General features: G+C 40.8%; 1 protein-coding gene and 1 long non-coding RNA gene across 5 annotated transcripts in view; both read left to right on the top strand.

The window, feature by feature from the left end:
* Positions 1–372: 372 nt before the first annotated feature.
* LOC102786013 (uncharacterized) lies at positions 373–2,527 on the top strand. The gene is made up of 3 exons (XR_015719251.1): positions 373–797; positions 886–2,152; positions 2,262–2,527. It is a non-coding gene; the product is annotated as an uncharacterized LOC102786013 (long non-coding RNA).
* Positions 2,528–6,092: 3,565 nt separating this feature from the next.
* pparab (peroxisome proliferator-activated receptor alpha b) overlaps positions 6,093–27,042 on the top strand; it is a 38,929-nt gene continuing 17,979 nt past the window's right edge. Inside the window, exons 1-3 of one of the 4 annotated variants that reach the window (XM_006782488.3) lie at positions 6,093–6,361; positions 23,053–23,302; positions 25,234–25,397. In XM_006782488.3, the coding sequence (XP_006782551.1) occupies positions 23,095–23,302; positions 25,234–25,397 (372 nt within the window). In that variant the 5' untranslated portion in view covers positions 6,093–6,361; positions 23,053–23,094. Of the gene's footprint in view, positions 6,367–6,613; positions 6,917–17,033; positions 17,500–23,052; positions 23,303–25,233; positions 25,398–27,042 lie in introns of those variants that run through there. The other 3 variants (XM_006782487.3, XM_087843278.1, XM_035916128.2) reach the window with 3 other exon arrangements.

The raw sequence follows: 27,042 nt of genomic DNA, 5'->3' as shown, positions 1-27,042 counted from the left end.
TAGTAACAATGTTTCAAATCTTTACAGAAACCCAAATCACAAATTGAATTTCAACTCAGTTAGATTTATATAGCCCCAGTTTGGACCAACAGTCACCTCAGGCGACCCACCATGAATGAGCACTTGGTGACAGTGGGAAGGAAAAACTCCCTTTAACAGGAAGTAACCTCCAGTAGAGCCAGGCTCAGGGAGGGGCGGCCATCTGCCACCACCAGTTGGGAGAGTCACTGTGGAAGAGAGCCCCAGCTGCTCACAAAAATGATATCATTTTGTCTGTTTATTTCTGAAAACAAAGAACTGTTTTAAATTTTAAAATGTAAGGTTTAAACATGTTTATCTTATTTTAGTTTAGTTTAAATAATTTTATAGCCTAAAAACATTATAAAACACTTTTTTCATTGAGTGTAACAACTATCAGTTTCATTTTTAACAAAGCTGGAAATTCTTTACTATTTATTTCTGTCTGTAATTGGAAATAATTTAATTATTATATTGTTAACTATTATTATGAACTAATGTATTGTTATACAGCCTACATAGAGTTATTGTTTGGTACTTTTACAGACAATTAGTTATTCATCAAAAATGTTAGGTAAAGTTACAGATTTTACAGTTCTGGTCCGTATTTCTTAGAGCCCCTCACCTAACTCACCTGACAGAAACCAGGAAACACCTTGTTATTCTTCGTCACTGAAGACACACACAAAGACAATTCGATTAAATTACCAGTTTCCACTGAGTGAGCCCAGATGCAGGAGAGAAAAGTGGAAGACAACAACATGTTGCATACACTAAAAGTAAGTTCGACTGAAAAATATGATTCAGAAGAAGTTTAAGTCAGCAGGAGCGAGAATAACCAGGACTGACTGTACTTTCGGTTTTCAGCTTCACTCAGAAACTCGATGGCTTCAAGATCAGACGAGGATCTTCACTGTCTGGTGTGTCAGAGCATCTTCACAGATCCTGTTCTTCTGTCATGCAGCCACAGATTCTGTAGAGGCTGTCTGAAGAGCTGGTGGAGAGCAGACCCAACGAACAAGTGTCCAATTTGTATGAGAAGATCTTCGAGGGAAGATCCAGCTCGTAATCTGGTTTTAAAGAACCTGTGTGAGTCGTTCTTAAAGAGAAGCTGAAGAGTGGGCTGATGAAGGAGAAGATGGAGGCTCTGAGCAGGGAGATAGTTGCTCTTTCAAACATAGTCACAGCCACAGAGGAGGAGCTGAGAGCTGAAGACGTCTCATTCCTGCACAACTACAATGGTGCAATGGAAAGAGTCAAGCGCTGCCGCCTGATGGATCCACATCTTCCCTCAGGAGCTCTGATGGACCAGGCCAATCACCTGGGCAACCTGGCCTTCAACATTTTGAACAACATGAAGGACATAGTCTCCTACACCCCCGTGATCCTGGACCCAAACGCTACACATCCAAAACTCATCCTTTCTGAAGATCTAACCAGCTTCACTTATGGAGAGAGGCAGCAGCAGATTCCTGATAATCCAGAGAAGTTTAACTATGCCCTCTGTGTCCTGGGCTTTCAGGGTTTTAACTCGGGAACTCACAGCTGGGATGTTGAGTTTAAAGATCATAGACACTGGATAATGGATGTGCAGGCAGAGTCCTGTCAGATGAAAGGACACAGGACATCTGGATTTTTCCATATGACATATGAATGCTTTGAGTGGGCACCACCAGCTCTACCAATACGGATGACTCTGAATAGAGTCAGAGTGACTCTGGACTGGGATGGAGGGAAGCTGTCGTTCTCTGATCTCAGTGCTGACACACACATACACACCTTCACTGAGACGATGTTTCCTTTCTTTTACTGTGGGGGCGACCTCTCAGTGAACATATTACTGATGAAGGTGTGTGTGGCAAAACAAGGTGGAGTCACAAAATAGTTTTACCACATTTTAAATAGCCTATTTGATCCAGACGAAACATCAGTGTCTGAAAGGCTGATGTTACAGGCAGCATAACTTTTTCCATTGCTTCTCCAGACCCTTTCACGTTTGTCACCTGGGCTGAGCATGAACCTGCTCTCAGCTAGTGGTGGACCTGCCAATTCTGGTATTCTATGGCAAATGCCAATCAGGCTCCACAGACAGGGCCCACTAGAGGACGTCGGGCCCTTGGGCCACTCTCATCAAGTCAGTTTTTGATTTTTTGGTCAGAGACATTCACACACACAAAATTTTAGTGGCCTCCACCTGTAAAAGCATTCCTGATTTGTGTATTGTTTTATTGTTCACCCTGTAGGGCATCTGTTGTTAACTTCATGAACACCAAAGGAGCTGAAACTGATCAACAACCCCCTCAACTGACCAGATCAACACCCCATCGGTTCAACTAACTTCTTTCTTTTTTTTTTCTTTTTTTTTGAGAACTGTCAAATAAATAAACTTTTTTATGTATTTCTCGCTCTCTCTCTCTTTCTTGTTGTCAGGATTTTTTTCAGGTTTTTTTCTGGTCTGTAATACTAATTTTCTACCGCACAAGGATAAAGTTCATCCATACCTTTTTAAAAAATTGAGCCTCCTCACTGTCATGTAAGGTGACCACATGTCCTTCTTTATGTGGGACTGCATTTGTAATCATTCCCCCACTTTCCCACATCTTGACACAATATCCCTATATTCTAAGTACTGTGCACTCCCAGTAAACAAGCTGTCCTAACTTGACCATCTCAGGTACGTAGCAGTTTGTCATTCTGTGGCAATGAGTTTGCATGCATTTGTTTAGTACTGGCAACATATTAGATTTTAAGGTGAAGGAGAGTAAGGTACTGTTCATTTTATTATTTGTAAGTAAAAGACATGACACCAGGTATTTGTTTGTCAGTTTGAGAATCAGATTAAAATCGACTCAGATGAAGTTTATTGTGATTAAGTGCTTACATTGGGCAAATCTATGTCACATAGCTCTGAGCAGCCTTGGCTGAATGCTCATATTTTACCATTTACTGAATTTCAACCAACATGAAACTGATATTTTTTAGGATAAATTTAGAAGTCATGTTGCATTTTTGTTTCATGGTTGTGATTGGGCTTTTCTCTATGATCTTGCATCTGTGTTTTTTATGCATCACTACAATTTTCATATTGACCATTATCACTCACTTTTTACTGAGTGCTTTGCAGCGAGGTGTACAATTCAAGGGGGCATCGCAGCTTCGCCAAACTGAATTAAACACTGAACTGAAGGGCAAGATGGAAGGAACCTTGGATGACCACGTGGGCGGTGGGACAGGGGGGGGAGGACAGTACTGGGGGGGGGGGGATTTTGTCATTCCATGTTCATTCAGTTCAACCAAGGGCGTAGATTTGGTTTTGGAATTGGTGGGGACGGATGATTCAACCACCACACCCTGCCCTGTTTCTTATTTTTTTCCTTTTTGTCTTTGCTTCTTAATAAAAAAGGAGAAATATACTTGCCTACACATGCTATTCTACATGCTTTATTACATTACAATTCATAGTTTTATATGTGAATTATATAATGTTAAATTACTATTAAACAAATGACTAAGTATTTTAGACTTTAGTTTACTTCAGCCATATTCCATATAAAAAGTGAGACATGTCAATTCAGATTCTTTGTCAAATATACACTAATGAATCAATTTACATCAGCAGCCTAACAATTGTCATGATAATAAATACTATTTAATCTATAGCACCAAATCATCAGTCAGTCACCTGTGACCTCGCCTCTTCACCTCTGTCCGAGCTACAACATGGCAGAGCTGCCTCTGTCACCTGATAAATAACAGTGAGACATTCCAAATACATGCAGGCACACATGTGCTTCAAATACATAAAATTTTAGACTGATGTGGTCCAAAGCCTAGCATAGCCTGTAACGTTATTATGACGGACACATTTTATGAGTGAACTTGACTTTAAGTGACTTACAGGTTTCTTTGAAAAATACTTTCTTATTTCCAGGTTCTTCCTTTTTGCTGCCATCCTCCTCTCCTCCTTGCAAGTCCTCGCAGCGCAGGCTTGCCAGTGTTGCCAACTCCTCAGTAAGGAAAATCGCTATTGGCTGTTTAAAAGTCGCTAGAAGTCGCTAAATGACGTCACCGCCTAATTTGCATAATTGGTCATGCTAATATAATTGTAACGTTGTTGGAGAGAGAAATAACATCGTGGAAGAGACATAAAGTGAGTAAAAAAAACGTCCTAAATGCATTTAGAATTTATTTAGAACTACAAATTAAATTTATTTTTAGCAATTATTGTTTTTGTAATGTCACAATTCCAACCCTGCTCCTTTATCCGGGCTTGGACCGGTGTTGTGCCAAAAAGTGGTTGTCTGCCAAAAACTGATTTCCGGTATTTGCCAAAAACTGATTGCTCGTATTTAAATTGCTATAAGTAACTTGTTGGGCTATAATATGTGAAACATATGTCAAATGCATCCCTCATGGATGACATAAAGTCATATTGAGCTACAAACAACATTAGTGTAACAAGGTAGAAGCCGCAATCAGTCTTTGGCAGTGACTTTTATATAACCTTTATTTATGCCGTTTAAAAAAAGTCTAATTAACATTAAAAATGTCTTTTGTAAGAAGTAGTTGGACAGCAGAAATGGCTCAAATATTACAATAGTTCTGTAAAAATATTTAAAGTGGGAATAAAGGACCGGATTGGTTATAATGTAAGTACAATAACACAGAGTTGTAAAGATACTTGAAAAAACAGATAATTTTTTAATTCCATATATAGCCCCTTTGTAAACGCTGTTCACCGAAGTCTATTTACCAACATAGATATTACACATAAAAAATACACGCAAACATTGGAAATCAGTTTGTGGCAGGCAATCACTTTTTGGCACAACACCGGCAAAAGTGACCCGAAATAAGCACTCTGGTGGAGTTACTGTGTGTGTGTGTGTTTATAAGTAGTTTTAAACCTGATCCACAAAACAACATAACAGTAAAAGAAGTCAGTGCAGGAGCAGCGGCTTCGCTCTTGCGCGATTCATTTGCAGTTCGGACGCATAGGTGTGAACATTTTCTGCCCTGATAGCAGCTGGGGGAGGACTATCCTCCGCCCGTGAGCACTTTGGAACGGGCGAGGTGCCCCCGGCAGCACCCGCTGCTTGTTGAGAGTAAAAGCAATACCCGCTTTCACGTCAAAAAGTCACCATCAATAAGTCTCCAATAACACCAGAAAAAGTTGCTAGTCGCTTTTTAGAAAAAAAAAACAGTCGCTAAGGGGTCTGAAAACTCGCTAAATATAGCGACAAGTCGCTAAATTGGTAACACTGCAGCCAATCACATTGGCCATATTTGTCACATGACGTAGGAGTCCAGTAGAGAACGTAATTTAACTCTTTCTGCACCGCTGGGTGAACGAGACGTTGACAGATCGTTTTTTTCTTACTATCGGGTTTGTTTTTCTTTAGTCGAAGAGATCAAATTATTGGTGGGGACAATTCAATAATCGCTGGATATTGGTGGGGACATGTCCCTTCCGTCCATGCCAAATCTACGCCCTTGAGTTCAACACAACTGTATTATCATTGTTATCGTTATTATTGTGTAATTTGATTTGATTTATTTGTTTTTACCACTGCTTATCTGTAACTTCCTCCCTTTGCAACGTGTCGCTGTTTGCAGTTGCTACAATTTTTCTTGACAGAACTTTCCAGAAATGTAATTATTATTTCATATTATTTAATAAAAATAAATAAATAAAAAAACGTCTAAGACTAACAGTATATATTCAATAATCCCCATTTAAAATTTAGGTTAACTTTAAAATGTATATATTTTTACATTTATTTATTATTTATTCTTATTAATTAATTTAATTGTGTGTGTACTTTTTTATTATCCTTTGCTGCGTAGGTTATTTGATAACATTCGCCAGCAACGCATTTTTGTGCACTTGAATAAAATAAAGGAATAAAGGAATCCAGTGAAGGGGAAGAAGTTTCTCTGTGTGCTGCAGTGCGCAGGGTCACTTTTAGAAGGAGAGGCTTTTCCGGTCGGTCTCGCTCTCCCTCTCTCTCCAGGCTCAGGGGGCGTCCTTCTCAGGGGAAACTGTTGCGCTGTTTCCATTCGCTGAAACCATAGGTGTGTCGGGGTGTGCGCTTTCTCTCTGCCAGCTGTCAGTCATGAGGTCACTTCCTGCGGGCGTGAGCACCATGGCTCTGCTTTGTATGGACGTGCTGGGGGATTTTTGACAGCGGCAGGACTGCGAGGGGAGCCAGCGAGGACGCGGTCGGTGTCTGGGGGACGTTTTCGCTCCTTCATCGCTCCTTTTCTCGCTGTTGCATTGAACGCTTCCCAGCCCACCGAGATATTTCCGAAGATATGGCGCCGACGTTTTGCGCTATCTGCTGTAAGGTATATACATATATATGTATGTCTTCATGTGGCCTTTTATTTATAAGTCCTCTTTGCAGCAGCTGACATTGACTGTGAGGGAATGCTGTGTAGCGCAAACTGCAGACTAGTGCACGTCTCCCACTTTGACACTCTGCCCAACTATTATATGCACATTATTAGTTTGCAGTCACAGGGAGGGGGGGGAGGTTACTAATTTCCTCCAGGATTATTGTTATTGTATGGAGGGGAGGAGGGGGAGTTAAGCTGTGTTTTTTTTTTTTTTTTAGCCTGCACGCCTGCGCAGGGAGAACAGCTCTTCCTCATCAATAGGCATCATCTCCCTGTGATGTAAGCTATTCATTTAGTTCAACACAACGGCCTGTTTATTGTCCTGTTTGCACGGCCCATTTCTAAGATAGCTGTTGAAGAAGCAGAGATTGCTCCGGCTGTCAGAGCAGTCCTTTATAAAGGCCTCTGCTCAGGTCTGGTCTGGTGCATCTGTGATGCAGTGATGGGAAGAGTAATGCCAAAGGGTTAATGCTGTGTTCTATACTCAGCACAATGAAAGGTAAACACCTGCATATAATGTAAATATTGTTTTCATAGAGTCAATCAAGAGGTTTTGTTTCAGAGGTGGGATCACTGCTTGTGCAGTCAGGATTGTGTGCCTTTTTATTACATACACAAAATAACTGTGACAGTCAGAAGGTGTGACAAGGATCATGGTTGGATGAGTAACAGTGATTTTTATGGAGGCCTCACTTGCAGACTTGATGTGCAGCCAAGAAATATTAGGGTTTTTTTTATTGCCCACTAGCGGCGTTTAGTACTTTTATAGCACAACGGTGAAGGGATTAAATGAGTGAAGCAGTGGTTAGTGTGTGGCTGCAGGTGCTGTGTAACTCCTAAAGTAACACTGAGTTAGAGTTTTTCTGTCTTTCTCCTTCTCATTTATGTGTCTGAACATGGACAATGTATTAAAAATCAGAAGTTGGTCACTGTTCTGCAAATTATTTGTTAGATGATCTGTTTTGTAGTGAAGAAAATGGACCAACTGGCACTTTTCATTTCTGAAAAACACTATATTATGTTGACTGAAATCCCAGCAGTTGTTAGATTGAAAAACTGACAGGCATCCATCCACTCGTGGTTGAGTCAGCATGTGTCAGTTCTACACATGAGCCACTTTTGACCAGCAGATACCACCGCTGCCCGCCCATGATAAAATTGGCCTGTTAGCATGTTGTTAGCATGTTGTTATTGTTAGTTGCATAAATTCTGTAGTGTAAAAAAACTCATAAATTTCATATCACTGTCATTAACATGGCTACGGTTAGTCAAGCCATCACAGTCCAATAGAAATACCAACAGATACACAGTTTAGGAGGAAGGGATGCTCACTGTAGAATCAGCATATATTACTGCCATCCCACTTTCACTCCCGCTGTGGCATACCAGGTTTAGGACACTTTTAAAGCACCCCCATTCCTGTGGTGCACTAAGGATAAATGTCCTTGTCTGAGATTAATAATAATGTATGTTGTTGTTGTGTAGTGACTAATTACAGTTTTCTCTTTTGTAACCGTGGCAACAGTCCACTCTTCAATGCATTTTGGGGCCGCCTGAGACACCGCACTGAATCTTGACTGATGCGCGATGCTTTAAGATTTGTTTATGATAGAAATACACGTGGTTTAAAGAGAGAATCCAACTTCAGAATCTTTTGTAAGGGCTGGGGAAAAAAATCACATCTGAAATTTTGGATCTTTGCTGAGGATGAACCAAAGACAGATCCTCTGTTCTGAAATCCACTTGTAACTGCACTGTGAGACATGAAGTTCTTTGCACACCAGACTTGTAGCTGTGTGCTAAATCTATGCATTGATGTGCCATTTACCTCAGGGGCAAAGGTCGTATCATTCTGGTGTGTATCGTTAAAATTCCATTTGTATCTCGGGCACTGCCTATGGGCGGGGGCTAATTGATTGACTAAAAGTGTTTCAAAAGATCATATCAAATACTGCTAGCCAAACCTTGATCAAATAAAAAGCAAACCCTTTTGCTAAAAGTACAAAATATAAGTGAGTGAGTACCGTGTATCAGGGATGTATTATGTGTTTTTCCCCTTTATTTTTGTGTCCACTTGACAAACACTAACATGTAATTTTTTTGGCTTTGATCTGGTATGGTGCTAGTGATTTATTTTCACAGCTGTAACAAAAATGGACCAAATATAGAAGGCATAACCTCAGTTTTTATGGTGATAAAAAAGACATTAAACAGCATAAAAGTTTATGAACTCTCCTGCTCAGACTTCTTTATGTCAGTCTCGGAGAACTTGTGCGTCAGTCAGGGGCAATTCTAGGATCAGAGCTTTGGGGGTGCTGAGCACCCAGAGAGCTGCCCATCCAGGCAAGGCAAACTTTACTGATCACAATGAGACTTCTTCCCCGTCTCTGTCAGTCCCTGCATCCCTAAATGCCTCCAGTTGTCCCGAGTTCTCTCTGACTGCCTCCTTGGTGCATTTAAACCCCTGTTCCTCCCTGTCCTCATCGTCTGTTGTCTTCATCTCCATTATCAGTCATCATAATTTTACCCTCTCTGTGCAAGTCTGCAAATTTCTTTATTAAATCATAAGTTTCTTAAATTCATCAAGTCTCTCTGTGCCTGGGTCCTCGTCACAAAACATGACATCACTGTTTTGTACATTTTAACACAATTTAATCCCCACATTTTTTGAAAGAATAGCAAAACACTTTTTTGAAAAGTCTGTAACAAAACCATCAAATCTGATCAAGGTTATTAAAATGCTGCCAAAGAAGAATGGATTGGAATTAAAAAAAAAAATACATATCCTAACCTTAATTACTGGGGAAAAATGATGAATGATGCTCATAGTGAGTAAAAAGTAAACTGAGTGCATTTTTTGGGCAGAGATTCACTTCTAAAGTGTATGTATAATACAATACAGATACATAAAAAATACACTCCAAAAATAGAAGTCCTTGAAATATACAAAATATTATTAGAAAATGGAGACACTTGGCCTTTGGTACAATGTATACAATGTATGAAAAGATGTATACTGCAGATACTACTATGGCTCTGCAGATTTTTTTCTTTTCTTTTAACCTATGTTGCCTCACCTTGAGGTTGGTAAATCTGTCTATCACATTTTGGTGGTCTCTCACGCATCTCTTTCTCAACTGACATCACAGCCAGGTGCTGGAGTCTGCTTTGACCCATGGTCCTTCTCAGCCAGGTATGGAGCTGACTCAAGACACTAAAAGACCTTTCAGAGCTACAGCTGCTAACTGGGTTTGTTAGGGCAACCTGAATAACAGTTTTCAGTTTGGGGAAGATCTGATTATCCAGAAGATTGTACAATGTTAACATATCTGGAATGGCACCAGCCTCACTCTTGAGCTTTATAAAGTCTTTGGCAACCGTGACTTCCTCTGACTGAAGCTCAATATGGTAATGCAGTGCCAGGGCTGACAACCCAGTTTGTTTTGCAGATTCTGTATAGCAGCTTTAATATAGGGAGAACACAACTTCCAGATTGTATGAGTAAAATTAGTTGTTTGTCTTTCTTTTTCTTTGCCAGTTTAACAGTTCCTGTTTTGCCTGTTAGTACTCCCTGTCGGTTTTCTTACCTGGTACTTCCTGATCTTGTACTTTGTCCTCATGTTCCCCTCTTTGTCAGTCCAAAGATGGAGAGAGGAATCTGTACACACACACACACACACAACAGGAGTTATAAGGTTAATGGGCATCCAGTCAGTTAGCTAGTTAGTACCTTGGGTTCAATATCAGCACATGCACATATGGCAAAATAACCAGTTTCTCTCATTACATTTCAAACAGTACAGTGGTAACAACAGCAGGCTACGGACAATGTTTGGTTTTACATTTTAAATAGGCTGTATACATTTCAATGAGATCAACAGGGCAGTCAAATATCGCTAATTTTACTACAGAGCAAACATCGTCGGAAAACACGTTTTCAACTAGGGCTGCCACAAACGATTACTTTGATAGTCGACTAGTCACCGATTATTTTTGCAATTAGTCGACTAATCAAATCATGCATCCATTGGATGTACAGCGTACAGCTTATTGCACCAGCATGCATCTGCTCTCATATAACTATCATTAGCTTACAGCTTTAAGTGTTTAAGGTATGTGCTAACTAAAAATAAAGACAAGATGATAGTTTATTAAATTTGAATGAAATTTGCAGATTGTTTCGGTGAAGTTTAATAAACTCATTGTTATCTAAAATATAACGGGACACCGGAGTATATTCTCGAGCATAACGTCGGAGCGCTTTTGAAAATATGTGGTGTCTTGATAAACTGAGCAGATATTTGAGGTTTACACAGTTACATTCTCACCTGAAAATATGCTAAACGTTTATTTTGTGACCCAGAAAGAATAATAAGAGTAATATTAAAACTAACTAGCTGCCGCCATTGTTGGAAACTGAGCTGGGCTGCGCTATGAATTCTGGGACACAGCTCCTTCTTCTTCTTCGGGGTTTAACGGCAGCTGCCATCCTTGTACATGCAGTGCTGCCATCTTCTGTTTCAGTCCGTTATTACACTCTTAAATTCTACTACTTGTTCCTGCGTCTTTTGTGATCTTACAAAGCTTCAAACGATGCGTCGACTATTAAATCAGTCGTCGATGATTTTGATAGTCGACTTAATCGTTACTAGTCGACTAATCGTGGCAGCCCCTATTTTCAACACAGCAGGTTACCTGGTGTTTCAGTTAAAAAGAAACATGGTCTGACTTCTACCTAACTATATAAAGAGTAACTGAAAGTTACTGTTACTGAAAGGGTGCTGAAGCACCTCCAAAACTGGACTAAAATCGCCCCTGGCGTCAGTTTTTTTTTTCCATCGTTACTTTTTGTCTGACTGAGCTGTTGCACACTGTTTGTCTCAGGCAACCTGAGACCTGCAATCTGCTTCTGCCTGGCTGCATTCACAGCTTGTAGAGACAGAGAAAACAACAGAGGGAGATGCAACGTTTTCTCCTCAAACAGGACTTTCAGGTTCAGAAGTTTATCAGTTGTATCTCTTTGTGGGCCTAAAAGAGACATGTCGAAACGCCACATAGCTCCTTTGGCCTGTTTTTCAAGTTCCTGCACCATCAAAAATAAATACAAAAGTAAATATAGTGTGCATTTATGAAGTGCAGGGAAACACTGCACTTTGGCTGGTTCTAATCACTTATACGGTCTGTTTGTTTGGCATCTTTCGTCCTCTTGTAGTCAGGGTTGACCTTCCTCTGAGCCAGGTCTGTTCCCCTTGAGCCTTCTTTATTGTAAAGCCTTTCTGGGTTGAATAGGATTGGGGCTCTACTGCCAGATTTACAGTAAGGAGCTCTGGACAGGAGATTGTCTTTGCTAATAGTCAAGGAAAGTTGCCGTATGTAAGCTGAATTTGTAAGTTGACAGGACAAGAGGATTTGACTGATTCCTTCCTTGAACAATATCTTTGTTTGTTTCCAGTCTTCCTATGTTAGTTACACGTCTGTATTCTTATAGACAGACAGATTGCTGGAAGGTGTTCTCTTTCTTGCCAACTATCTTGTCTCGTTTTGACAAGTTCCACTCCCACTGCAACTGCCTCAGTAGGAGGCACAAGATATGCAGAAATCCTTATCAATCATCTGTCACTGACCATATCTACTCTCCCATTGGAATTGCGTTGCTAACAACAAAATGGTTTTTACTTTTTTGGTTTAACTACTTTTGCTTGTTTTGGTATGACAGAGGTGTTTGACACATTTATGGGACCTCGCAGAGCTTTTTAACATGACAGATGACCAAAGGTAAATGCAGTGCAGAGTGGTTTTGGATGAAGGTTGCTGCTTGCTAATACTGCTACCAAAAAAAAACTTATCCACAAATATGTCAGCTGTGTAGCAGATCAAAATTAACTGTTTGTCCTCGCACTGCGCACATCTTCTTTAGGATTTGCTAATAACAGCTCCTGCTTAAGGGTTGCCCATAAGAAAAGCTGAAAGAGCTTTATGTCTTTTGTTGCACTACAGTAGCAAATCAGTGTTGATCTGTCACTAGGACTGTGTTCTGCATGCCTCCCCACAAAACACGTAGGCTGGTTTGGCAGCCAGAAAGGGGAACTCAGGACTCCAGTGTCAAGCTGGAAAATGAAATGAGATACACAGCTGCCTGAGAAATACTCCCAGCTTCACCTTAGATTTGACGTGTACTCAAGTACTCATCACTGTATTGTTTTTTTAAGCAACCTCTTTACTACCTTTATGTACTCCAATAGACATTTTTTTCCCCTGTGGAATTTTACAACTGTGGTAGCAGTATGTGGGTCTCAGGTTTATGTCATCCACAGGCTTAAGAGTTTCCATGCACAAGGATACCACTTCCACTTAGCTACAGGTGGTGTTGTAGGTGCAGCAATGCACCAGCAAAGAAAGATGGCTGCCTGCTCGTAAATTTGACCTAAAGAATGCAGGAATTCAGCTTTGCAAGAACCTTGAAGGACGTGCATTCACTGGGTTTGTTAAGACTTGGTGGAAAAACTGTAATAATCAGCTTTTCTTTGTTTACCAGAAAACTCTTTGATTAAAGTCGACTAAAGCTGTTATATTTGAGGATGCTCACTCATCTCCAAAAATATATATATATATTGACAAATGGTACCATTCAATCTCTAGACAAACTGCAACTAACTCTAAAAGGCTTTGAATATCAAATGTTCTACTGTACTGCTAATGGATGTAACTTATTGATCTGCCACCCTACAGATCAGCTCCTCTTTTATAAGTCCGGCAACGGATTATTCATTCGGGGATTCCTACTGATTCATGAAACATGCCATTGTCAGCCTAGAAGGAACCAGTCACACCACCAAAGAAACGTTTAGTGATAGTACAAAGGTGAATAATTTTTATATCTATTAGCAGGTGAGAGCTGATCCAAAGCAGGCCACCAAAATATCATCAGCTGGATTCTGTCATTGTAGTAGGTTGGGGTCACGGATTCTGGTCTATACTTTAATTTGTCATCCATCTCTACAATGAAAAACAAGCCTTCGGGTTGAACTTTAGTGACATACAGTTTAAAATTAGCATCAAAAAATTCTTGACCCCACCCCCCTTAAAAAAACATATTTATTCGATTGAGTTAAGCTTCATGTTTTTCTCCTGATTTCCCTCGATTACGCTGTTGGGGCGATCGGGGGAAAGCTATGACAGTAGACTATGCAGTCACTGTCATACACAAAAGTTTTACTGTTATTAGCTGGAGGTTTTTCAGACTCCTACATTCAAAGCAGAGCTCAGTCACTGTTATATTTTATGTGCAGTCTGTCAAATAATCTTAAGCACAGGTTTGAAGTTTAAAAATGTTTAAATGCAGGTTTTTTGTCTGTAGAAATATTTTGTGTGACAGTGTTGCTGAAGCGCACACACATAGACACGTGCACTAATGGGAACCCTAAAACCACAGAACTCTCGGTGACAGGGGAGGGCCGTGCTTGCTGATGGTCTGTTACTAGTGGAGATCCCACTTTTGGTCATTTTTATTGCTGTTTAATTGGAAAAAAAATCGCAGCCAAAAAGTTATGCAGTTTTTTTTATATAATATAATATTATTACCTTAAATAATTACCTTAAATAATATTTTTACCTTAAAATATTATGAGCCACTGTGAAAATGTTGACACTTTTGCTTGTCATGGGCATTAATAGATTGATCAGCTGGGATAGCATTGTACATCTCGGCCATCCAGCATAGTCACAGATCCACAATTACTTTCTGACACCTGGAAAGGATCCTGGAAGGCAGCATTCTCTTACAGGGAATACACATGACTCAGTAAGGAGCTGTGTGATATTCTCAGCCTAGTTTAATAAATACAAGTATTCCCTGGTGTCTCTTCACCCCCCAGCTTAGCATTTGTCAAGTGATAAACGCCGCTGGAAAAGATTGCATTGTACTGTGGGGAAGATTTGTAATACTGGCCTGTCTGATCCTTGTGACTGATTTGGAAATAGGTACAAAGTGGCAGCCAGCAGTCAGACTTTGGCAAAGAAAGGAAATGTTGCTCAAGGACAACCACGGCGTTGTTTGGTATTGATCATCTTAACAGCTGGAAACAGCAGTAGCTGTCTTTTAACCATTGATCCAGCTGTTAATGCATTTAACTCACTGGAATACTGGAGTCATAGCTGTGGCTATACTGCAGGTCAGGGCTGTAGCACAGCTGTGTCATTGCTCAATATAACCTCACTGTTACTGTCATTTAAGAATAATAAAGCATAACAATAAATACTTTATGTCATATTTTGGGAAATTCTTCAAATTTGATAATAGTATTTAGATGTTTTCCTCTGAGCCAAAGATGTCCCATGAGATCAGTTTATTGCAAATCACATGCTTGCAAAGTTGATTCCCTGATAAATTCAGAATGCTTCAAGATTTGATCTTATTCTTTTGGCATTTGTAGTTTTAACTAGGGATGGGTATCATTTAGGTTTTATCCGATACCACTACCAAACCGGTACTTTTGAAACGGTGCTTGAACCAGTGCTTAAAGAATGGAGAACACAAAATTGGTCCAAAAACCTTTCATGTTCAGCTGTTTTTTTTGTAAAAAGATAACATTGTTAGCCTTTTCTGCAGCTATAGGGGATTTATGGCATCACTCTTGGCTGGAAGCAGTGCTTAATCAATGGAAAAAACACAAACTTTGTCCAAAAACCTCTCATGTTTAGCTGTTTTTTTGTAAAAAGATAACAATGTTAGCCTTTTCTGAAGCTATAGGGGATTTATGGCATCACTCCTGGCTGGAAGCAGTGCTTAATCAATGGAAAAAACATAAACTTTGTCCAAAACCCTCTCATGTTTAGCCGTTTTCCACTTTTTCTTTGGTCATTTTAGCCTTTTTGGCCAGGGTGAAGGGAGTATCTGCCATCAAACAAGAAGACAGCCTCATGTAACTACGACGGTGTTTGCTAGTTCACCTTACATGCATTAATTTAATAACGTGGTTAGCCTACTCAACGTAAATTACACACAAACAACATTAAGCTACTCACGCAGAGAAGCTGCTGCTGCTGCCATCATCATCCTTCATCACTTCTGCTACACTGGCAGGGCTAGGGGCCAGGACTCTACTCTTCGGGTTTTTGGGGGATGTTGCTAACTCCGGGTCTGATAACAGGCAACCCACCCGCAGTAGATGTGCCCGGTGTGAGGTCTCGCAGCAAGCTATCAAATACGGCGCATTTCTCGTCTTTTAACAAAATGCTATATGTCGCCAGGTGTTTCATCAGATTCGAGGAGTTACCTCCTTTGCACAGTATCACCTTAAAGCACTTGTTGCAGGCTGCTGAGTTTGCATCTTTTGCTGTGAAGTACAGCCAGACTTTGACCACTTTGCCTTGGGCATTTTTAATCTGTAGCTCTGCTCTAAAAGAACGTACATACCTGGGCCCGCCTACTACACTTGCAAAGGTAAAATGATTGGCTAGAATCCAAAGTGTATGACATTTCAGGAAAAAAAACCCACCGAAATGTGCGCTGCTTTTCGGTCTGGTTACTACCGTTTATGTCAGAACCGGTGCGATACCGGTACCCATCCCTAGTTTTAACAGGTTACACAATAAAATGTATCAAAATGTAAACATAACAAATACTTAAGCCTTATCAGAAGCAAAACACACAAAGGTACTGGTAGTAAAAGCTACCTTTGGCCAAAACTCCCATTATTCACATATCATAAAGTTTAGAGGACAGATCCATTGTATATGTACCTGTCTCTTTAGAAGGAAAAACCATAGTTAGTAGTTGATTGCCCCGCAAATCTAAAATTTCATTCTTTTCCATGTTCTTGTTTGAACGCTACCAAACATGCACGCAGGCACGTTTACTGCCACGTAGTGGTGCACTATTAACAGCCAGGGTCAAGTGTCAGGTCAACATAGACCTTTGAGGTAACCTGATACAATGCCACACTGCAGCTTTGTGCCCATAGAGAAGCCGCAGTGTCCCCATAGAGTCTCTTCAGATCGTAAGGGCTTGTCTCATGTTAGCGTGCAGTGGCATTTGATTATTATTCTGACACTAAACGTGTTGTCACCGCAGAGGTCGGAGTCCAGAAGAGTTTGTGTAACTTGATGTTTTATTTCTCAACTCTGTGCAGCCGTGAGCTCGCAAGCTGACAGCCAAGGCAACATCTTGAGTAACCCTCCCGTCCTGTCTATTTACAAAAGAGTGAGAAACATCTCAATAGATTTGTTATCTGCCCATAAACATGTCTGACAAACAGGTAAAGTAATGGACTATTTTACCCACCTTCTGCAGTTGACTCATTTTCAAGTGAACTTCTGCTTTTATTCAAACATTCAAATAGGTGCTTTGAATAAGAAGCTAATGTGTCCCGTGACTCTGCTGACTGGTTTTTCTGTTATATAAAAATCAATGGACACAATGGACAGGTTGGAGAAATGTGCCCCAGAACAGGTCAAATTTGTGCAATGCACTTGGTCACTATCAAAATTATTAAATGTTATATAATTAGATCAGACACTGGTATTGATCTTCAGGACTAAAAATAGCAGACAAAATTTGCTTTAGCCGTGTATTTAACTGTCAGTTACCTAATAATAGGACAGCTTTGTTAGCTGTCATGTGGCTCATCTGTCACAGGGAACAGCTAAAGTCCAATGTCAATCACTTCCACGGCCTGTACTTTGGTCAATCACCATAACGATAAGAGGGTGCCGGCCTGCATATCAGCTCCAAGTGATAAGGGTTCACTCGAGTGTTTACACTGCAGGCATGGTTGAGACTAAGATCGTGGTGAACTCTTTAAACAAAGGGGCAGGGGTACGGGGCAGCCCCATCAGCCCATTTTTTTCCTCTATGACCACCATTAGCTCGTAGACTCCTCCTTACAGGCATGACAGCTTTCAGGCCGTGAGATAGATGGGTTAAGCATTAAACCTATGGACTACTCTTTAATACACACACACATACATACATGCATGTACACTGAAATGCACACACTCTGATCATACAAACTGTTAGAGCTGGATGTTAAACTGCTGTCTGGAAATCTGCATGGAAAACTTCAAGTTTTGCTGATGAGGAAGGTAGGGGCTCTGTCATGTTTTATTTGAGTTGTTTTTCTGTTTTCATATACTTCTACTTTCATATCCATATTTTATATATAACAGCTAGTCTGATTTTTTTTTTAAAGATTTTTGTTCTACCACTGTATGTGAGCAGTTTGGCAGTTTCTTCCATTTCCAATCGCAGGTTTTTGTTGTTCTGGTCTTTCAAAGAACTACATATTTTTTTCTTCACCCCTTAGTGAGACAAGTCCATACACACCTCTGATGTCTTGGATTATTGCCAGTTTAATTCGTGTTTTCTTGGCATCTTGCTCTAATGTGGAATTTGTAAAGCTTCAAGCTTCATTGAGTGTCTCTCAGCCAGGTAGTGTATATAATGTTTGTGGGATTAGATGACGTGATCCCCCTGAGTGATGGGTGTCACTAATGAGGCTCCAAGGTCATTGGTAGTTTCAGTTTTCCTGCAGATTCCAGAGGGCTGTGCACACCTGCTTCAGCAAGAAAGTGGTCTGCATGCCTCAGTGACGTTCAGAACGTCAAATACTTTAGCCAAAGCTTATTAGCAGTTTTCATGGCCTGTCTGTCTAACGTGGACCTTTACTGCCTTGTGGGGGTTGGGTGATACTGCTGAGCAGAAAGCCATCAGACAGTATGGATTATTTATGCTCCGCCCGCACATCCAGCTGTGTGATCACAGTTTGCAAATACACTTACACACAACCCTTTCTTTTGTAGCAAATCATAATGGCTTTGTTTGATTTTTATATCAGCTTGACACTTCTGATTTCAAAGCATGTGTTGTGTGTCATAATTGCCATGGCATTGCTATAGCAACCTGTGAGGTTGGCAGCCTTTTTTTTTCTTTTTCAGCGTAACCCCCTCTTGTCTGCTTTAGGCCCTAATTCCAACCCCAGTGCATGCACACGCACAGACGTGCACACACACACAAAAATACTTATGACCTTGTGTGCAGAGTGCCCTCAGTAGGCTTGGCTGAGTGAGCACAAGAGAGAGGTCCTGACCTATGAGACAAAGGTATTCTGTTACCATAGGGACCGTTGTTTTCCTTTTTTCCATGCCTCATATGCTCACTCTGTCTCACACACTGCTGATACAGACCCACAAGTGTAGTTTAACAGACATTCCTCTCCACCCTCCGTCTGTGTGTCTGTTTTTCTCTGAGTCCACCAGAGTCTGCAGTCTGATGCTAATCAGCGCTCTCTGTGTTTACATTCTTATGCATGTTGGTGGCAACATGAGGTTTAGTGTGGTCCATTACATCTAAGCTACTGGCTGAGAGGTCACGAGTTCAATAAAGGGCTCCTTTTTTCTATGTTATTTAAATACAAAGCCACGCATGCTCTGGGCATGTTGACACAAAACCCTGCCATTTAGTCCACTGTAGACTGATCAATATCTGCCCTGTGGAAGAAGCTGCAAGTAGTGACCTTTTTGCAAGTGGGATTTTTATCTTGTCACTCAATTACTCGATTACACAAAAGCCTGTCTAGATCTTAGTCGAGCTGTGGTCAAGAGGATTCTTTATTGTTTCCCCTTAAGGAGGAATTACAATAAGACGGTGCTGAGTGGGGAAAAAAAATAGTTTATGAAACAGGATATCCTCGGAAGGAAGACTTGAGGGTCAGGAGTGAGAAGCTGAATGCTAAATAGGTTTACTTTGTGCTAATAGAGCTAACACTGCCTCCATTCAGATAAAAGTACAAGACCGAGTAGCTTAGTAAAGTTTCCTGCTGAGATGCCAGGCCTCTCTTCATGTTTGGAAGTGCTTTGAAAGAGTGGGAATTTACGGGGTCTTTATTATCCGATTGGGTTTAGTTCCTCTAGACTTTGAATCTTGAATCTCAACATTTCATTCACTGTATTGTGATTATTTTCCCTGCTTATGTATTATAACTGTTGTTATGTGGTTTTTCCTGTTGAACATGACAGGAGTCTGAGCTCGGTGTGGTTATCTTGGTGTTCCTGTTTTTACATTTTGTCCTTTTTTTTGGTTTCGTTTATGTTACTCATCTGCTTTTGATCTGTTTTGCTTCTGGCTTGTTGCTCACCAACCCTGGAGCCAGTAGGGACTCTCCTTGGGTTTTTCCATTCAGATCATACTACTTCAAGGCTTAAAATGTCAGTAAAAGGGGGATGATCTGTTATTACCAACAGTGGCTATATATATATATATATATATATATATATTATTAGTGTGTGTGAAGTATAGAGAAAAGTCAAAAGCAGCTTCAGTGTGTCTTTGTGTATCTAGAGAAAGCATATAATAAGTTGGTAAGATAGGAACTGTGGTACTGCATGAGGAAGTCAGGAGTGGCAGAGGAGTATGTGAGGGTGGCGTGGGAGATGTATCAGGACTAGGGATGGGTATCGAAAACCGGTTCTTGTTGAGAACCGGTTCCCACTGTTTCAATTCCTTGGAATCGTTTGCCATTTTTGCAAACGATTCCCTTATCGATTCCAGTCGCCCCGAATGACGTCACCACGTTGCGGAGCGTCATTTACCTGGCAGGAAACATGGCGGCTCAAACGCTAAAAAGTTTGGTTATACTTTACGAGAATGGATGACAACAGGGCAACTTGCAATACTTGCAAAGTAGATATTTCATTTAAGGGAGGAAACACTACGAATATGCAAAAGCATTTGCTCACAAAACACGCGATGACCTTAAATGAATGTCGTGTTTTTAATTCCGCTCCGGACTCGTGAATCTCAACCCAGCAGCAGCAGTAACGTTTGCACGTCCTCTCCCGTTAATGCGGCAGGTAAATAATCAACTAACAGTGCATATTATGTTAGCGCGATCTGCCTTATTACAAAACCTGCCATTACTGTGCATTTAGGTGACCATGATGAGAGAGACAGACAGAGTCTGCCTCAGATGCTGGCAGTTCTCACTGCAGTCTACCGGTAGCGTCTCCTTTCAGGCCAGGATAGACGAATGTCACCGAGCAGTGACTCAGTTTGTGGTAAAAGGCTTGCACCCATTTGCCACAGCAGATGCCCCCGATTTTCGGTAAGTGAATGTGTTTAATTGTAGGCAGGGACATTACTGGATATTCTTGTGTAATTGCTACAGAAGAATATTTATTTTATTATTTTACATTCACAATTTTTTTTCCCTGGGGACCCTGTGACACCCCATTGAAGAGCCGTAGGTTGGATCTGTTAAGATCTCACTGTTGGGTTTGTAAGGCCATGTTACTCCTAAATTTCTATCTTGTTCAAAGAGAAGATATAAAACAAAGATCTAAGCTAATTGACCTTAGTGTTCTCCTTTTTTAAAAAAAAAAAAAAATCGATAAGAGAATCGATAAAGAATCGAATCGTTAAACAGAATCGAAAATGGAATCGGAATCGTGAAAATCTTATCAATACCCATCCCTAATCAGGACAACAAGACTGTGACGATGTGTGTGGTAAAAGTGACAAAAGAGTTCAAGATGGGGTGTGATTACATCAAGGATTGACTCTGAGCCCATTCTTGATTGCATGGTGATGTACAAGCTGACAGATGAGGTCAGGAGTCTCTGTGGACTGCAACATTTGCAGGCAACATTGTGATGTGTAATGAGAGTAAGGAGTACATGGAAGAACGTTTGAAGAGGTGGAGGTATGCAGTGGAGAGAGGAGGAATGAAAGTCAGTAGGAGCAAGCCAGACTATGTGTGTGTGAGTAAGAGGGAGACGGGTGGAAAAGTAAAAATGCAAGGAGGTAGATGCGTTTAAACAGGGTGAAAACTGGGTGGAGTAGGTGGAGATGAGTGTCAGGGGTAATTGGTGATGGGGAGATGGCAGCAAGGCTTAAAGGGAAGTTTGGTAGTGAGGCCTGTTATGATGTATGGTTTGGAGACAGAGGCACTGACAAAAAGGAGGTGGCAGAGTTAAGATGCTCAGAATTTTATTGTGAGTGACCAGGATGGGCCTTAAGTCCTTAAGGCGGGCAACTCATCGGGAGTGGTTTGCAGAAGCTTGGAACTTGGTTAGAGGCAAGGCTGAAATGGTTTGGACTTGCACAGAGGAAGGATGGTGGATATATAAATCAAAGATAACGATGGAGCTGCCAGGCAAGAGAGAAGTTTCATGGATGTAATGAAAGAGAACTTGCAGAGGGTTGGTGTGACAGAAGAGGATGCTAGGCATAGAGTAAGATACAGACAGATGATTCGCTGTAGCAACCCCTAACGGAAGTACCAGATAGAAGAAAAGCAAGCAAGATCATATGTATAACCACTTTTTTTAAAATGTCTGCTGCACTGAAGACAAAACGGTATGCAAATGATCTCTGTAGTCAGTGTGGGTATGTAGTCCCTCTCTCTTCTCAATATAACCACCAGTACTTAACAAACTAAAGGACAAGTTCAAGTTAAACTCTAGGCAGTCAAGTGTTAAGGCGAGGATTGCTGAGAACATCCAGCAGCTGCTGTCTTGTGGTCATATCCTCACCCTTATCTCACTGTCACCCTCTTCTTCCCCTTGTTTCATCTCCTTAGCATGCCCTGATGGAATGAGCTTACTAAAGATTGACCCACTTTACAAAGTTGAATTATGCGATTCGGGGTCCATTCCCAATACCATTCTTACGCTAAGCCTAAGAAGCAACTGTGTAGCTCCTCCCAGCATCCACTGTGCAATTCAGCAAAGTTTCATCCATCTATACGCCATGCCAGTCTCTCATGTGTCTTCTAGCCAACCTCAGACCCAGCCTTCCTATTACAGCACAGCCTATAGCTGGAATAACTGTCCTACATTCGTGCCTCCACATGTCTTCAGTCTATATTTCTACCCTCAGTCTTTCTCTTATTTCAGCACTAAGGTTTTGTGTGGATATGGTTACTCTACGTGCGGTGAATAGCTAAGGGGAGTAGAGAGGCCCGTGTTGTGTCATAAGATACTCCGTGTGCTTCATTCCTTCATGGCCTGCTGACCCATGTGCAACAGCTGTTGCACATGGGTCAGTGTATTGATGGCCACATGTTGCGTCAGCCCTTTTCATGAGGCCTGAACGTGTTATTCAGAGCTGTTTTGAATCATTTGCACTGAAAGATAATGGAGTTTTACTCAGCTGTGTTGATGATGATAAAGGTACTGTTAGTGTTTGGTCTCTTAGTCTGTCGTCATACTGAGATATCTGAGCAACCTTTGGATAGAGTGCTATAAAGTTTTACATAGATGTCTACAGTGAAAGTTTAAATCCTTAGACCCCTCACTGGCAGTCCTCAGACATTTCAGCGTCGACTCATTAGCTGAGATATCTACTCAGAAGCCTTTACTTTTCTTTAGATTGCCATTTTACATTATCAGGTCAAAAAAATCTGTTAACAATGTCTGCTAACTGCTATACAAAAATGATAAACATAATAAGCATTATACCTGCAGAACATCAGCATGATGTCGTGGCCATATTGGCAAGCTCATGTGAGCTTTAAGTACAAATACAAAGGTAAAAATCGGGGTGACTCTTTAATCTCTGTCAGCCAGCCCGTGTTTCTATTTGACCTCTTTGACCTCTGTTTGTTTCCCCTCCCTTGCACCCTTGTCCCTGGTCTCCAGTTTGATGAGTGAGAGTGCCACCAGCCTCCTGCCATCACCACAATGGTCGACATGGAGACCCATTACCATCCCCCCTCTCCCCTGGAGGATTCTGTGCTGGGAAGTCCCCTGTGTGCTGATGACGATTTCATGGGTAGCATGGAGCAGCTCCAGGACATCTCCCAGTCCATCAGCGACGACGCTCTTAGCTCCTTTGGTGTCCCAAAATACCAATCCTCCAGCAACGGCTCTGATGGGTCCACCGTCCTCGGTAAAATTAAGTGTGATTTCTTTTTGTTTACAAAGTTACAGTCAGACCATGAGTGGTTTGCTTTCTCGCTCTGGTTTCACAATGTCCCAGCACCTCAGTGTAATCTCCTTGCCATTCTTGTTGTTGTCAAACCAGGAGTCCTTCAGTTTAGCCCCGTAATCCCTATTTTGCTCCAAATTGAGGTTTAGATAAGAAACTCACTTTGGCCTTTTTAACTTTTTTCTCTTAAAAGGCTGTACTACATTATCTTTTATCTTAACAAACTTTTTCTCAGTCTCCTCTGTCCAGACTAAAACACTTCCTAATGATTTGAGAAATTGCCCTTTTAGCGATCGGTGTGATATCTGAGTCTCCTGATAGATTTCCTTTCTTTCCTTCAGTATTTCCACCATTTTTCTCCTCTGGCCTTATTCGCCTATCATCCTTGTGACTCTCTAGTTTTACCACTTTTTTTCCTTCCCCTTCCAGCTTTTCTCTTTGCCCCATATCCAACAAGGAATTTACACATTCCTAAACCACCATGCAAAACCTATTAGGAAACATCCAATTTGCTTCTGTGTTTCCTCCTGAATAGACTGGGTCTGGGAAATTTACATGCTTAAAAAAAAAAGAAATGCAACAAGTAAAGGAGCTGTGAAGAGTACATGTAAGACAGGGAAGAAGGGGGGGGGGGGGGGGGTGTGGAAGAGCACTGAGCATCAGAGAAACATTTGATGACAAAAGGCAGTGTGAGGGTTCATGCGATTTATGGGTGTTTAGGAACACAAACACGGTGAGACACAGGAGCAGAAGCTCATATGCTTTCACTCTCTGCTCTCAGTCAAAACATGTGCACTTGCCCCAAGCTGGAACACAGCTCACTGCCAAATGCTGCTTATCCCTGTGCTGGCATCTCTCGCCAAAACTCATGTGGCTTGACTTAGTGCCACTGTTTTGTACCATTTCATCTGCACTATTTGTGTACCAAGCAACTTCTACCAACCACGTTCCCTATGCAGTGTGGAAATGGAAAGCTGTTGGCAACACGCAGCAAACCCCATGACCTGTCATCCATGACGAGGATCTGTAATAGTACTACATAATGATGCTATGCTTGTGACAGGCAGTACATCACAGCGTGTTAATATCTGTAAGTAAATGCTGTGATGGAACGGGCTGTCCTTGTTGGGTCATAGAGGTGCAACTGTGCTTCAGATTCGCCGGCTCTTTGGCAGAGAGAGGTGAATGTGCAGATGTCAATGATTATATATAGTTCAAATTTCTCAAGCTTTCAACTTTATTTAAACATAGGATGAGGTGGCTCTGTGAAATTTACATTTTTTGGGGTCAAAATTTTGTGCAGTGCTTTTATAACTGATCGAGGGATTTTCAACATAGCATTTCTAAATATACTAGTTTTCTTTAGAAATAATTATTTCTATCTGCACACAATAAAAGAGCAGAAAAAGAATTGTCTCACAAAGCAGGAGATGGATATAGAAAGTTATCACAACAATGGACTGAGAGCTTGCAGACCAAGAAGAAGAGACACCCTCAAGCCAGACTGAAGTATGCGGGCAAACTGGAAGCGCTACCTTTGGTCAGATGAGACGAAACTAGGGTTTTGTTTGTGTGTAAAGTAAAATAATGCAAGGATCCAAAAACTAGGATTTTTGGAAAAGCATTTTCTTTTCATTTTGTGACCTTCAGACACTCGGCCACTTCTGTCTTTGGTTCTCAGTGTTTCCGTCCTCTGTACAAGCTTGTGAATATTCATTTCATTTTAGTTTTTTGTGCCATTCCTTACTTCAGTTAAAATTATAATAGCGTTTGTCGACAAATAGTAAAAAACCCAGATCTTTTTAGTTACCATTAAATATTAGTGTCATTTAGAGCAATATATTATTATATATCAAGAAAAAATGTAATCACGTGCATGCTTGTTTTATTAGATGCGCTTACGCCAGCATCCAGCCCATCATCGGTTGTTTACGGCGTGGTGGCTGGCCAGGAGGAATTGTCCTCTTCATCCACATCACTGAACCTGGAGTGCCGAGTGTGTTCTGACCGCGCCTCGGGCTACCACTACGGAGTCCATGCCTGCGAGGGCTGCAAGGTGAGATAAAGATTTTTGTAAAATAAAGAAGAAGTGCTCTGAGAGCGCACACGGCAAGGCAGCTCACTCTCTGGGCAGTATTTACTTTTAAGAGAATTGTGTTGTATTTTTTATACACTCATTTTGTTTTCTTCGGTCTTTTTTAAATGCACTTTAAGATGTTTGTAGTGCTGTAAAAACAAATGTAAAGTGCAGGCTTTTGTTATTTGCCTTTTTGAATTTAATATGCTTGACATACTCAGATTTTGAGGGTACAGTATTCCCACGCCACATTGCTGTTCACGTTTTGCGGACTTTCTACAATCCCGGATTTATCTATAAATTTATATCACGGGAATTTTGTTATATCGCGGGTTTCTGCAGCCTATAGGTATACTGTGCCACTGCACATACAAATGTTTTTAAAATACGTAAGGATGTATCTCAAAAGTGTTTAGGAGGGTAGAAAGGTTTTATAAGAGTGTGCGGAGGGTTTTTATGGTTTTAAATATATAAAAATAATAAAATGAACATGGTTTTTACATTCCAGAACGTAACCCCTCGGATAATTGTGGGAGTACTGTAATTAGTTTTTTCATATGTGCCTACACTACATGTGTAGCATTCATGCAATTGTTGTATAAAATTCCTTTAAATGTTTAATAAATAATGCAATGCTAACAAAGTCAAAACCTCCTTGGCGAATGTAGCGATTGTCAAAAAAGTGGTTCTGTCATTATGCTCGATAGACTTCATAGGTCACTCTTGCCAGATGAGCGCACTCATCTTTTCACCCTGTGCCCTGCTTAATCTTTACCACCAATATCCATCCAATCTCCTTCCCCATACGCCACCCTCGGTGAGGCACAGAAAGCCAGCTTAACCCACGTTAACCAGTTTCAAAAGAGTAAATTATTTCTTATTTTTAGGTATAACACTAAAAAAAGAAGGAAAAACCAGACTGAATCCAGGTGCAGTGTGTCTTGTGACTAATGATGGCTTATAACAACATCATAAATGTCACATTTGGCCTTTACACATGGTTACTTATTAGTCATTCAGTTAATTGTTTACCAGTTGTTGAAGAGGAAACCAAGGCCGTATTAAGATAAACTAAGGGTCAAAGAAGGTGTGACTTGAGATGTTTTTCAGCTACTGCTGGCTGTCACTTACTTCAGGTAAACTATCTGGAAGACATAGCGACTAAATCGGGGGACGTCTGTACTTCTGCGCTCTGTAAATACACTTAACTTAGATGTGTCAGCCAGTGATAGAAGTGATAGAAAAACTCAGATAAAATGGAATAATCATGTGTGGGATATGTGTTGACTGTAGATCAGTGCTTTGATACAGATGTATCTGTAGTAGATGCTACCTGAGGTCAGTCCACAAGTCAGCCAGAGTTGTTTTACAACAAGTCTTAAGGTTGTAAAACAATAAATCAAAGACATTTCTCCAAAGTCAAGGTAAATTTGTTCAGCCTATACCTTTAGGAAAAAGTCATGTCAGTGCATATCTATAAGAGGTGGCCTGAAAGTACTAAAGGTTAATGTTAAACCCCAAACTTTGAACATGAGTTGAATGGGAGAAGTCAACATTTCTTGATCATAACCAGAAAATCTAGAAATTGTGCCTTTAATTACAAATTTAAACAGCGTTATCCTCA

This window comes from Neolamprologus brichardi, chromosome 7 (assembly GCF_056152115.1).
Source record: "Neolamprologus brichardi isolate AB-2024 chromosome 7, ASM5615211v1, whole genome shotgun sequence".
In the NCBI taxonomy this organism is placed as follows: Eukaryota; Metazoa; Chordata; class Actinopteri; order Cichliformes; family Cichlidae; genus Neolamprologus; species Neolamprologus brichardi.
The sequence above is the reverse complement of the archived record's forward strand: the minus strand, read 5'-3'. Positions and strand labels throughout refer to the sequence as shown.